We start from the raw sequence: 14,079 nt of genomic DNA, 5'->3' as shown, positions 1-14,079 counted from the left end.
GTCTGAATGACTGTGTTGAAGCATCCTAAGTGGCTCATGTAGGTCTTTTGCACATTCTTAGTATATGAAAGAGCAGTTGCAAATCTTTGTTAACATAAGGATACTGTGAAAGTTGAGATTTTCCCCCCATCAAGTTTAGTCTTCTGTTTCAGAGAGCAGGTAGTGTAAGGTTGCCAAGTTCTCAACCAGCTAATGCACCTATGCCTTTAGTGTGAGTAGCAGACAGTTTTAGCTAGCAGCCCTACCTATCTCCATTCTGTGAAAAGCTTCACCTGTTAATTTATTGACATCAAAGTCCTGTGAAAGGTTTAAGAGTTTGGCTGCCTATTTTTGCCTGATCAGTTGGCATGTCTGCATTGATCCAGTGCCTATGGAAGCTCACAAGTAGTATTTGTTGGGAGAGGACTGTTCTCCTTACGACTGACTACAGGCTTGAAGCAGTCCTCGGCAAATTGTCCTCCATGCATCCGGTAGGCTTACCTCGTGATGCTGCTCTGCCAATCGGTGCCTGTTGGCAACCATTTTACTGGCCTCGAACAATGCTATATCAAGTGCTTCAAGGTATGGTGGGAAACTTAAAATGGTGGCTCAAAGCAACCCGGCACATGGCAAGGTATTTCCCTTTACATACGGCACAACCCTGATCGAAATCACTTGCTTTTTAAAAAGAAAGTGCCATTTGTAGCTTTGAACACGGATCTCTGATGTAATTGACAGGTTTGGGCCCTATTTGTTCTGTTTCTCTGTACGTAGTGGGTAGTAGCTGCTGCCAGACATGTAACCAGGGCTAGCCACTACTACATCTCACACTAGTGAACTCTTCACGTTCACAAAACCATACCATTAAAAAAAATACATTCAAAATCATAGATCAGCTAACTGTTACAGAAATATGCCTTCTTAGTTGCTTGCATAAACCTGACAGAATACGGAAGTTTTCAGCATGTTTTTTGAAGTTGAAAGAGAAGGCACCTGCTGTATCTCTGTTGGCAGAGTCATTACACAGGACTATTTTGTGGAAACATAGCAAAGTTTTTATGGCCTGAGGCATGCATCATTTCCTTTTCATGTTCTCCCATGTCACGTTGTTTATCCTTGTGTTTTCCTTCGGACACGACAGTGTGGTAAGAACGTGGGTAGCTTCAACAAGAATTTGAGTAGCTTCCATTCTTGGTAAGCTTGATAGGTGTGATGATGAGCAACTGTATAGTCATCTTTCACTAGGACGAGAGAGGAGTTGGGCACATTGACACCTGCTTCCAGCTGAAGATTGCTGCTTTATCTTGAGAGGCAGGGCAGGAGGGCTTGCTTTTCCCAACCAGAACATAAGGCAAGGGTGGGGAAATGTGGCCTGGACTCCCAACTCCCATCATTCCTGACCATTGGCCATACTGCCTGATGTGAACTGAGGTCCAACAACATCTGGAGGGCACAGACGGCCCACCACTGATGCACTGGGTGAGCTGTGCAGTCCCCTTACACCTGCTGTTTCTTTCCCATGGAACATAGGAATATGTTATTTGAACTGAGCTGAAAAGAGTCTGTGCTAGAATGAAATATATTAAATCCAGATCCTTTCATCAAGGAAAGCCAGAATCTGTGACTTGTGTAATCAGGACAATTTTTATTTTTAGTTATTATTTACTTACTCTCTCGGTGGGTTATAAAAATCTCTCCCAGGGTACAATTGCCCTCCCAAGGCTGTGCTCAAGATTTTATAATAGAACAACAACAATAGGAGTACCCAATAATGTAGTCATCCAAATTAAGACCACATTGCATTCCCTTTAAACTGGGTGTGTAGCAATTAATTCATCACAGAAGAGAATAAAGACCTGACTAAAATAAACATATTTTGCACTTTGCTTATTTTTTTCTTCTTACTTTAATCATTTCTACTGCAGTTTCAGATATTTTGCATCATTTGTCCTGGTTTTACTAGTTGTAGGAGGATACTGGCCCTAACAGACCTTTGCCTTCTGAGGTTTCAGCAGGCAGCATTCGTGAACTTTCAGGCCTTTTTCGGGCAGCTGATTCCTGTCTCCATGCCTGCAGTCTGTACATATCCAGAGGGCCAAAAGTTCCTCAGGCCTGATGTATTGTCAAGCATTGGGAGTGGCCAAAGTGGCCTAGTACCAGATGTTCTTGAAGTCCTAGCATCCTTGATCACTGGCAGTGCTGACTGGGGTTTGGTAGTTGGGGTTTTACCTCCACTGTTGAAGACATATGCCTCTGAATGCCAGTTGCTTGGATCACAAATGGGGAGAGTGCTGTTATTCCCAACCTATGGGAACCTGTGGCTTCCCATAGGTTGACAACTGTCTTACATAGCATCTTGAGGGCAGCAGCTTAGCTTCATATACACACACAAGCACATATAAACTGGTCAATTAGATCTTAAAATTAGGGCTATGAAATCAGTTCTTGGTTATTTATCTTAAGTAGCAATAGCTTTCTGGTGAGTACAAAGGCCATTGCTGCGCATGTGGATATTTTTTTCTTTTTGATTTTAATGGTTGTGGATTTGATCACTCAACTTTAAGTTGGGTATTTCAAACAGAAGCATCCTTTTGGGGACATAGTTAATACAGTAGCTATAGACAATTTGACATTGATGTGTTTATGCTTTTGTTTTGATTGTTTTCAGCTTTTATGAAGATCTGCTGACTCACAGAGTGCTGCGGCCATTGACTGCCCCTGTAGAAGGAATGCAGATGAAGGAAGGGGCGGAGAATTTTGTAACACCAGAGGGAATTTCATCAATTGTGAAGCACTATTTAAAGGAGTCAGGTATAGACCTTGAAACAATGATCCTAAATATATTATTTTGGAAGCATGCCCCACATTTAAAAGTGAATCTTTCAGTGCAATCCTACACATGTTTAATAGGAAGTAAGCTCCATTGAGAACAATGTAGTTTGCATTCAGGTCAGTGTATGTATAGAATTGCATTCTTGGTGTGTTTATAAAATCACATTTGGCAGGTAACATCTTACTATGGATAAACCCTATAGTCTATTTTTATTTGTTACTATAAATTCATGCTTCTCTCTCTCCACACCCACACACACACATAGTAATGAATGGTGGAACAGAAATAGAGCTACTGGATTTGGCCTGTCTATGCGTACTTAACTTAGTTAAAAGATTTATCTCTCTCTGCATCCTATGCTCAATTCAGCAAATTATTGTGCGCATGGTGGCAAAGCAGTTTCTGGCCTTTTTCATTTGGGCTTCCCACCTGGTTATGATGATAAAACGGCTCCGGAGAAGCTGGTAGGTTCTTCACTCATAATTAAAACTGCAGCATCCACTTTTAATAAAAGCAGATTGCAGACAAGTAAAACATCTGCTGCAGCACTTAAATATCTAGCCAAAGTGACCTCACCTCCACTTTGCTGTTAGCATAAGGAAGGTCTTGCAGCCCATTCTAAAAGCCATCAGGGATCTGCTACTTTGCCTTCCTGACTACCACTCCAAGCAGGTGAGCAAGATCTGGCTGGCTCTCTTAACCAAACAGGTGTCAGTTATGAAGACAGATTTGTTTCTTGGAGGATAGCTGCTTTCCTTACCATAGGCCTGAGATTAACTAATGAAAACCAAATAAAAAGCTGTTGAACCTCTTCAAGTTGGGTTCCATCCAGCTGGAAGAAACAGAGCCCCAAATTCTTTCCATTCTCTTACATACCTACCCTACTCTACCATTGCTTGTTTCAGTGTCCCAGATTTACACTTTGACTCTCATAGTCCACCCTCTGTGTACAGTAGTTCATGTCAGAGGAGAAAACCAGAAAGTTAATATATCACTTGTATTAGCTGGTGTGGCAGGGCAGACAGAAGGACAAGATAGCAAGTGAGGTCCAGCCAGGAAGGTGCTGGGAGAGAAAAGAATATTTGCAGATTGTTTTTTCTTTCTGTCTCTTCACGGAGCAGAGAAGAACAGGTCCATTGTGATTTAAGGTGAGATTAAAGCCAAGAACCTATGGCATATTTAGCTGGCTTATTCTCAGCTGCTAGAGGAAAACCATGTGAAAATAAGGTCCATTAGTTGCAGTGGAGTTGCTTCAATGTGACAAAAAGAAAGATACAAACTAATCAATACAATTTATAAACAACAGTTATAAATGAAAGAGAACAATGAACAGCTACATTAAATACCACATGAAACTTAAAGACCTTAGAAAATGTAAAGGTCTTTGTCACCAAAAAGGCATTTGCAACATATGTGTCTACTCAGAGCCTTGTTGGGTTCAACAGCTCTTAATCATAGGGAAGTGTCTTAATCATAGGGAAGACTTGCGTCTCAGTAGATATGCATAGGAAGGCGCTGAGAGAATTCCCAAAGTGAGAACCTTCCCCTCTCCACTGTCACAGCCCACCTCATCTAAGATAGCCGAAAAACCCAGAGGAGGGCCTCCCTGGGGCGGCCCTTGCCAACCTGGTGCTGTAGTTTTAGACTACAACTCCTGTCAGCTGCAGCAGGGACTGGGACTGATGGAAGTTGTTGTCCAAAGCATCTGGAGGGCACAAATTTGGAAAAGGCTGCTCTGATCTACTGCACAAGCAGGTTTATGTGGGACTTGAGACAGACCAGGCACCAATGAAGATGGGAAAGAAGTGGAGTCACATGTTCTGCCAAACTGTGTCCAATCAAAACCTGCACAGCTGTGTTCTTAAAGAGGATGAAGTTTCTGGACAGCCTTCAAAGGCATCTGTGAGTAAAGTGTGTAGCATCAGCCTTGATGTAACCAAAGCATGGGTGATGTTTGTTTGTTAATTGGTTCAGATATCTCTTAGGTTCTCTCTTTCTTTCGAAGCAGGTGCTGATGTCTTCTATAACCACCACGTCACACAAATTTGCCTCAGAGATGAGAAGTGGGAGGTCTGCGTCAGTACAGGCTCCTCGGACCAGTTTGACATAGTTATTCTCACCATGCCTGTCCCACAGATTCTTCAGCTTCAGGGAGACATTGTGAACAGTAAGGTTCCTCGTTTAGTTTTGTTTTACATACTTGTTTGCTAGCTTGCTATATTCACATCGTTTGCTTCTCACAAGGAGCTTAAAGAAGTATATGTGGTTGTCTCCCCAGCCCCCCATTATATCCTCAAAAAAAAAAAACCCTGCACGGTAGGTGTGGCTGAGAGTGGCTCAAGGTCTTCCAGCGAGTGTCATGGCTGACAGGATTTGCAGCCAGGGCTTCCATGCTGGCTGGCTGTCAGTTCATACTGGCGTTGTGAAGACCACAATGGTCAGTTATTAATGTAATTTATATGCGTTTTTATGTAGTGTAATATATATGGAAACGTATATCTGAACTTTGCAGACGTTATCGGAGACATGCCTCCATGCCCCCCTCTGCCCCAGCCATTTGATGTTAGGCATGTGGCGATTGGAGAGATGAGATGCCACGATTGAAAAGGGAATCTATGGAATAATATCCCTAGGGAGGCTTCGCTGGCACAGTCTTTGATGCCGTTTCTGCACCGGGCAAAGATCTTTGTATTTGTTGTGCATTCTGGCATGTGCTGTAAGCTCATTTGGGTCGGGTTTTGTCTGTTCTGCCGAAGTGTTTCGTTTTGATGCAGATTCCACCTTGGAATGGTTTTGTATTTCAGTTGTCTTTATTGCAAGCCATCCGGAGAGGTTCGTTGCTTTTGTTTTTAAAGTGTGGCATACAAATTCTCTAAATAAATCCATAATTACTTTGTCCATTACATCTAGGACAACTTAAGGCATAATTGGCATTAAGGTGCCTGGACTGTGCTGCTTTAGACTACAGGTACGGAAAGGGACATCTCAGGTGATAGAAAAAGAAACAAAGAAAACATCCCAGCCAATAGAAAGCAAGGTATAGGAGTTACTAAGCATTCTCACCTAGTTCTAGCCACAGTTGCAGGGGAAATTGTAAGGTTTTTCCTTTAAAAAATAATAATCAAAAATCAGAATTTCAACATGCCCAGTAGAAAGATTCTTGGACCTGTTTGCTTGTGCTTTAGCAGTTTTAATCCTCTCTTGAGGGATACTGGGCATGCAAATTCCATCCATTTTTCAAAATGAAAAAAAATATAGATTATTGTTTATTTCCCAACAGCAAATTGAAGGATGGAGGATGTAACCTCCCCACCACCAAAGAGACTTTGCCTTGGACCCTAAAACTGAGTTAAACAGCCTTCAAAACCCTTCCAATTGAGGCATGCTGTTTTCTGAAGCTCTGAATGGGGTCTGGACCTAATCTTGGGGGCAGTGCATAATTTGGTTTATCTTATCTGTTTACCAGGTCTCATAACAAAGGAAATGATAGTGTACTGAGTTGAATAGGATCCAAACTGCAGCAGTCTGATTGGTCCTAGAACAATAGGATTCAGAATGCAGCAGTCTGATTGGTCCTAGAACAAGGCAGCAGTATGATTGGTTGGCAGGAACAACCCAATCATGCTCCAGATAGAAGTGAATCCACAACCTGATTGGCTTACAGTAGAATTCCAGAATTAGCCAATCATGTGCAGCCCATTGTGTAAATAATGTATATACAGTGGTGCCTCGCAAGATGAAATTAATTCGTTCTGCGAGTTTTTTCGTCTAGCGAATTTTTCGTCTTGTGAAGCACGGTGTCGGAAAAGTTTTGGAAAAGCTTCAAAAATCACCAAAAACCTCAAAAAAGGCTACCACACCGCGTTCTATGCGTTGCTCCTCGAAGTCAAGTCGCAACTGTATTAACGGTGTTAAGAAAAAGGAAACAAACTTGCAAAAAACGCAAGACGTTTTCATCATGCGAAGCAAGCCCATAGGGAAATTCGTCTTGCGAAGCAGCTCAAAAACCGCAAAACCCTTTCGTCTAGCGAGTTTTTCGTCTTGCGAGGCACCACTGTAAAGCAGATACTTTGAGGGGACTTGCATCCATTCCTCCTCACCACTATGAGCTGAATAAAGAGCATGAAATCACTTTGCGACTCTGAGTATATTTCAGTGTGATAACTGGAAATACTGAGAGATGTGTAGTGATTTCTGTGGTTGCTTCTGTCGCTTAGAACTGAGCCATTGGCATATCCACATTACTCATCTATGTTAATTTTATTTTTGTTTCTCATTGTTCCTTTAATGCCTTTCCTCTTGTGGATGTGATTCTGCAATTGAAGACTATTTCACAGGACACAGAATCCTGCAGCCTAATATTTATCCTGATCAGTTCGAACACATTCAAATGAATAGACTCCTTTAATGGGAAGACAAAAGCTACTCCCTTATTTATAAGTTTAAGCTTATTTTTACTTGACATTTACCTTTAGTAATTTCACCCTACATGTGCAAATATTTTAATTATTAAGATGTTTTTTTCTCAAAATGAGTCGGTGATTTAAAAACAAAAAAAAATTGCTGTCAGTCAATGGCTATTGCCACTTTCCACGGAATGGGAGGGGGGAGATTTCGGAAACACAAATTCCTAAACATTCAGTTTCAGAATGCAAAAAGCCTGCAAGCTAAAACTTAAAAACCAGGAGCAGCATAAGTTTATCAAATTGAATCCCCACTGTGACACTTAACTGCCAGAGTTAAGCTTCAAAAGAACCAATGTTTTGACATGTTTCAAGTCTAGCACTTCCTTGCATTGGATTTATCGGGCGGGAGAAATGTTTGGCACTTGAAGGGTTACCATTTAATGAACCTGGAAGTGTTTCGCATGTTGCACTGGAACCAGTCTTGCAGGGGATGAGGCAATCCTCTTCTAAGCTGCAGTATTTTAAAGAGGCAGTGGATGGCAGCATTTTAATGGCCTTTGAAATGGCTAGATCAAAATGCCTTTAAAAATCAGAAGGTAGATTCGGTTTAGCTGTGAATAAACGCCAGCTATTATTTCAAGCTCAACTTCGGCCTCCAAATCAATGTTTTCTGCAATTAAAACATTTGTGCTGACTTCATAAGGTTTATTTAAAATTTGAAGGGGGGAATGTAATAAATAATAGGAGGTTCCTCATCCACACATGTGTAGGGAAGTGGGATTTTAATTATCCATCACATTAACAGTGCAATCCTAAGCATGGATGCTTGGAAGTAACAGCCTCTGAGTTCAATGGGATTTACTCCCAGGTAAGTGTGTAAAGCAAGGGTAGCCAGTGTGAGGCTCCCCAGATGTTGTTAGACTGCAACTCCCATCAGCCCAAGCCAAACTGATCAGGGATGACCAGGCTAGCAACATTGTGTATAGGATTGCACTGTCAGCCACTACACATGATGAAGGGTGTCCAGACTCGCCCTTGATGACTTACAGCTCCAGCACAGCATTGAGGTTGAGGGGATGCCTGGTGATTAAAATATGGTGTTAGATCCTTGGCAGCTCATTCCCACATGCAGGTCACCACTTAACATGCTTACAACTGCAAAATTGTGTGTAAACAAGCACTAACAGGGCTTTTTACAGATTTTCAGATGGATTTCAGGAGAGTAGGAATTATTTTCAATTTCAATAAATAAACCCCCACCCCAACATTCCCCTGTAGTAACATAAAGGCTTTCCTGAACTGGGAGTGCAAGGGTGTCCCAACAGAAGTAATCACAAGGTGGGTCCATTCCTTAATTTTAGGGTTGGGGCATTCATTGGGTTCCATGGGCAGTCCCTAAATTTAAGCTCGCATCCTTGCCTAGCTCCTCTTTCCCCAAAGTTTCCCATTAAAATAACACTTTTTTTAGCCCTCGGTACCTTTTGGGGGGTTTTGGTTGGCATGTTCTGTTAAAATTCAGTAAGAGGCGAACTGCAAAGCAATAAAGGTTTGTCATTAATTATTATTATTATTAGTTGTTGTAGTAGTAGTAGTATTATACCGCCCTATACCCGCAGGTCTCAGGACAGTTCACAGGATAAAATCATGATATAAAAACACAGAATACAGAATCAAAATAAAAACAAGAACAACCCAATAACACCCCCGGGAAAAAATACATTTTAAAAGGGCATTGAATGTCAGTCAACCAAAGGCCTAGTTAAAGAGGATCATTTTTACCTTGTGCCTAAAGGTGTATAATGAAGGCATTAGGCGATCTTCTCTGGGGAGAGCATTCCCCAACAGGGAGCCACTGCAGAAGAGGCCCGTTCTCGTGTTGCCACCCTCCGAACCTCTCAAGGAGGAGGCGCACGAAGAAGGGCCTCAGAAGATGATCTCAGGGTCTGGGTAGGTTCACATGGAAGGAGGTGGTCCTTAAGTTATTGAGGTCCTGAGTTGTTTAAATATACTTTTATTCAGAGTAGACTCATTGAAATTAACAGACCAAAGTTAATTATAGCCATTCATTTCAATGGGCCTTCTTTGACAACTCAAAGCCTTTTTGTATACTGGCAGATGTCTGTGTTATACTGTCAGTGAGTGAGTGAATGAATAAATGTCTTTGTGTCTTTGTTCCATAAAACTCTACCTTTCCATTTTCAAGGCTTCTTCCCTCTTTTCCCCCCCCTCTCCTCATCTTCCATCCAAATCCGTGTCAAAATATTCCAAGTTTTGGAAACAGAGGAGACCCACCTCATGCCTTATTTGAACAATGTTATTTGGACTGGAGAATTTCGGGTGCTAAAGCCAAAAAAAAATCTAGAACTCTCCTTGGTGAAGTTTCCATTGCTCGCTCGCTTTGCATTAATGAAAATGCCAATGGGCATGATAATTCACATTTGTTCTCTGATGCCTTTTAGAGCACTTCCCCATGGCTTTGTTCCATACCGTTACACAACACAATTGTTCCATAGCACAGTCAGTTACTTGTAGAATCTTCAGTCAATTATTTTCCCTTTCCATTTTAATGTATGGTTGAGGGTGAAGTAGAGCAGTCAAGCTGTCGTCTTCACTGAGGAAAAGGGCAGAGGCTGAGGCGGGCTAATCAAGAGGAATAAGCAAGTGTCTTCTGTTTCACTCTGCAGCTTGCAGTTGTCCCAGCCGGCTATATAAGGATGCTGCAGCGTGGATCATCTTTTTTCTGATCGAGATGTTTGGGACTGCAACTCGCATTGGCCATGCTGGCTGGGCAAGGCTGTCTCCTTCCGTGTATACCCTCTTTCAGCTAACACTGCTATCAGAGTTCCCTGATAATAGTGTTAGCTGAAAGATGATAGTACCATACCACCAACACTTCAGATGTGTAAAGTGATTATATTGACTACTTGGGGTTGTATGCATGCATGCATTCCCTCCATTCGACAGTTTTTTTCCTGTTTGTATTTTTTTTGTTTTAAACAATATTTTTATTCAAGTTTTTCACAATACAATAACAGCTACAAAAAAATACAAACAGAACAAGTAAAATATGGAGTCATCTCCTAAAGGGTTTTCAGCCCCTATTACCCACAAATAGCCCCTCCCGGCTCTCACCTGGCACCCCTGTTTTTTCCTTCTAACATCTCACCCTGGGAGACTGACATTTCCCTGTCTTGCATCCAGCGTCCTCCATCAGCCATCCACCACCTGCATTAGTACAGTGGTACTTCAGGTTACATACGCTTCAGGTTACAGACTCCGCTAACCCAGAAATAGTGCTTCAGGTTAAGAACTTTGCTTCAGGATGAGAACAGAAATCTTGTGGTGGCGGCATGGCGGCAGTGGGAGGCCCCATTAGCTAAAGTGGTGCTTCAGGTTAAGAATAGTTTCAGGTTAAGAACGGACCTCCGGAACAAATTAAGTACTTAACCCGAGGTACCACTGTACACAGTCCTTGGAACTTAGCAAGTGCCCCAAACATAGGACTCCAAAGGGAAAAAAGAAACAAGAATGTTTCTTTTCCTTTTGTCTTTCTTTCTTTATTCTCATTCGGCAGTTTCGTTTGTGTGACTGTCCCCTTTCAGCTGGGTACGGTGTCATGCACGTGAGCTTCCTTTTCATCCCTGCCTGTTCATCAAGAGTTAGCTTGAGAGAAGCGCAAGACTGCTGTAAGCTGTATTAAAACAGAAGCATGGAAAGCTGATATCTAGCATACCATCTGCTTTCTGTGAAAACCATGTTGCCACAAACTGGTGGGGGTGTAGCTGGGGGAAGAAAATCAGGACTTTTGAGTGCCCTGATAGGGAGGAAGCATAACTGGTGCTGTGCTGCTTTTATTGTAAATATTTGTATTTTTTTAAAATGTATATGATGTTTAATTGTTTCAACGATTTGTTTTTTCTATGTTTTTAGCAATTCTTGTTTTTTATCTGTAAGCGCTTCTTGTTTTTAGCTGTGGCGCTTTGTCCTGGATCTTAGGCAAGTCAATCGAAAAATCACTTTTTTGCATTTTGGGATTTTCCTTTAAAAAGCTCAACATTTTGGGGGGTTTCCTGGGGGGGAAAGCTCAAGCACCTTTGGGGTGTCCTGGTTTTTATTTTTGAAATATGGCAACCGTATTTAAATAATGATAATAATAGATTCTAATATTTATGCTTGCAAATGCAGTAGACCAGGTACAAGAGAAAGAGAAAGTAATGTGTGGAATATGTCTTAAAACCTTTTACTAGGTGAGAGCCAAACTGTACCCAAACTGTAAAATACTACCTACTTCCTTAGGAATTTGCTCCTGTATAAGTAAGTGCTTCACTTGGGAACCTGGGTAGTATCCTTAATAGAGGGCTAGGCCAGGCCAGGACTGAGGAAACCCATGTTAAAAAACCTTATATTTCAAGTTCACTGGGTGGCCACATACTGTCTAGCCCACAAACAGGTTGTATGAGGGGAGGAAAATGGAGGGGCACTGCTTCTCCTCAGAGAAGGGATGTACTGTACATGTAGTTCAATGACAAAAATGCTAATCTCCATATACAGCAAGATAAGGTTATTCCTCACTTCCTTCATACCTCAACAAGCATGCAGTTAACTTGAGTTTAGTAGGTAGATAGATAGAAACTTTATTTTCATTAGCCACTAGCTGTAGTGATACAGTAAAAGAAAATATACTGGGGATAGAGCTAAATAGTTAGCTATACAAAATACATTCTGGAGGTTTACATCAATACAAATGACAGAATTGATACATGATCCTTTAGCCACAGAGAAAACATGTTGAGCCAATAGGCTTTCGTTTGATTAAAAAAAGAAAAGAAAAAAAGCTGAGGAATGTTAGAAAATTAATCAAATAATAGATCTTATTCTGATTGCCCCTGCTAATTTTTTTTTTTTTTTGCAGTTTCTGCATGCAATTAACTTGAGTTTTTTTTTTGTGTGTGTGTGTGTGTGTGTGTGTGTGTGTAACAGCGTATATAACATGTCTTGCTTCATCGTGGGAATTTCAAAAGGTGTCAGGCTGGCCTGCACAACCAAATGTAGCCCAAATGTATTGTAGCGTTCCAAGTCCTTAACTCCTGTTTTTGCAGGCCCAGGCAGGCAGTAAAAACAGGAGATTTATTAAGCTTCTAGTAGGCTGAATCCAGCTTTTGGGGTCACAAATTGTGCACGTCTGATATTGTGCAGGCATAATTTCTTATTGTTGTCATGTTCCAGCACCCCACACTTAGCTTGAGAGGCCTTCACTCAGCCAAAATTGTTTAATAAAAAGGTGCTAATGGAGCCAAAAGATAAACATTCCCATGCTTTTATAACACTGGTGATTTGCTTATTCCAAGCCCTTATCAACCCAGTGAAGTTTCTGTAGCAGTATCTGTATAACATTTGCCTTTCTGAAATCATCACGCCATTTTCCATACTGCCATGATATGAGGAAGTATGTCTTTAAAAGAAGTAAGCTTTTTGTTGTTGTTTAGGTTGCTTTTTTATAGAGTTATTTTCTGCTGACTAGTAGGCAGCTAGAGATTTGCACAACTTCATAATTGTCCTGGGAATGTCAGAATCCAGCTTCTAATGTGAAGCCAGTTTGGTCTTTCAGCTCTGCATGCGTTTTCTTTCTTTTTAAAAAAGGAAACACTGAGCCCTCATTTTTTTTGGGGGGGGGGAATAAGGCAGTTGGCTTGCGACATGAAAGCCGAGTCTGTTTTAAGATCTATCATCATCAGTTCATTTGCATTCCACTTTTCTACAGTGGTGCTCAAAACGGCTCATTACATACCAAATGAGCAATAATAAATGTAACAATTCATTAAGAACAGATAGAAATAATGTCAATAAATGCAAAAAGTAAATAAATCCATACAGAAGCAGTACAAATAAGCTAACCTAATTTAAAAGCTTAAAACTAAACAGAAGAGAGAATATTATTCAACAGGGAAATAAAATGGTAGCATTCAAAATGTAGCAGGCAGGTGGGGGTGAGTCTTTATTCCCATAGGACATTCCGCAGAAGCTCACCACAGTTAATTTGCATATTTTGTATGGTAGCCTTATCTCCTAGTTCTGAGATCTCTCTCAACCATTTCCCCATCTCTCATCTGCAGGTGTAAAGATTGCCAGTCCTTCTTAAAAGCTCACCTGCCCTCACAGTTCAGAAACTGCCATTGAATGGATGTCTTTCTTACATACAAGCCATTGCTGTTCCACAGGGACACTGAAAGGCTGTCAGATAACATCACATATTTAAGCACATAAGATTACTGTCATAATATATGTACTGTATAGTTTATATGTGCTAAACTATATGATGAAATTGATTAGTAACACTGAACATTGATTCACATAGATAAACCTATCTAGTGAATCAACATTTAAGGTTACTAATGAATGTACTGTGTCTATTTTAACTTACTTTAATGGAACACAGGAGGAACAGTCGTGGGAAATTATGAATCATAATAGTATCCAGAAATATTTAGGATGACTGAAATTAAGAGCAGAAATTATCAAACATCTGCATGATACAAACAAACAAACCTTTTCCTACAATAATTAATGAATCATCTAATACTTAAACAGGTAGCCCACTTAAATAGCTTTTCCTTTGTTGTCATTTTGGCAAACTTACCAGTTACATTGGCAAAGAAGAAGAGTTGCCCCACAAGCTTGCTTCCTGCAGAGAGCATAATAAGGTGGTTAAAGCATGTGGTAGATCTTAACATTATGCAGACCTTTAATAGTTTCAGTTTACTAAAGGTATGCTTGTCTGGTGCAGCCTATGCTGGAATTTAACTGAGTCTTTATTCATTGCTGACTGTGTCCTTGCAACAATGTGGGTACATAAATTAATTA

At 40.9% G+C, this 14,079-nt stretch overlaps 1 protein-coding gene across 3 annotated transcripts in view; it reads left to right on the top strand.

Moving 5' to 3' along the window:
- The window catches only part of RNLS (renalase, FAD dependent amine oxidase), a 96,296-nt gene that overhangs the window by 1,800 nt on the left and 80,417 nt on the right, over positions 1 to 14,079 (top strand). For 2 of the 3 annotated variants that reach the window (XM_083503219.1, XM_083503221.1), the window contains exons 3-4: positions 2,648 to 2,790; positions 4,818 to 4,979. In XM_083503219.1, the coding sequence (XP_083359345.1) occupies positions 2,648 to 2,790; positions 4,818 to 4,979 (305 nt within the window). The remainder of the gene's footprint in view (positions 1 to 2,647; positions 2,791 to 4,817; positions 4,980 to 14,079) is intronic. The other variant, XM_083503220.1, reaches the window with a different exon arrangement.

Source organism: Podarcis liolepis, assembly GCF_965112155.1.
Source record: "Podarcis liolepis genome assembly, chromosome: 5".
Classification (NCBI taxonomy): domain Eukaryota; kingdom Metazoa; phylum Chordata; class Lepidosauria; order Squamata; family Lacertidae; genus Podarcis; species Podarcis liolepis.
Note: the sequence above shows the minus strand (reverse complement) of the source record. Positions and strands in the feature narration are given on the sequence as shown.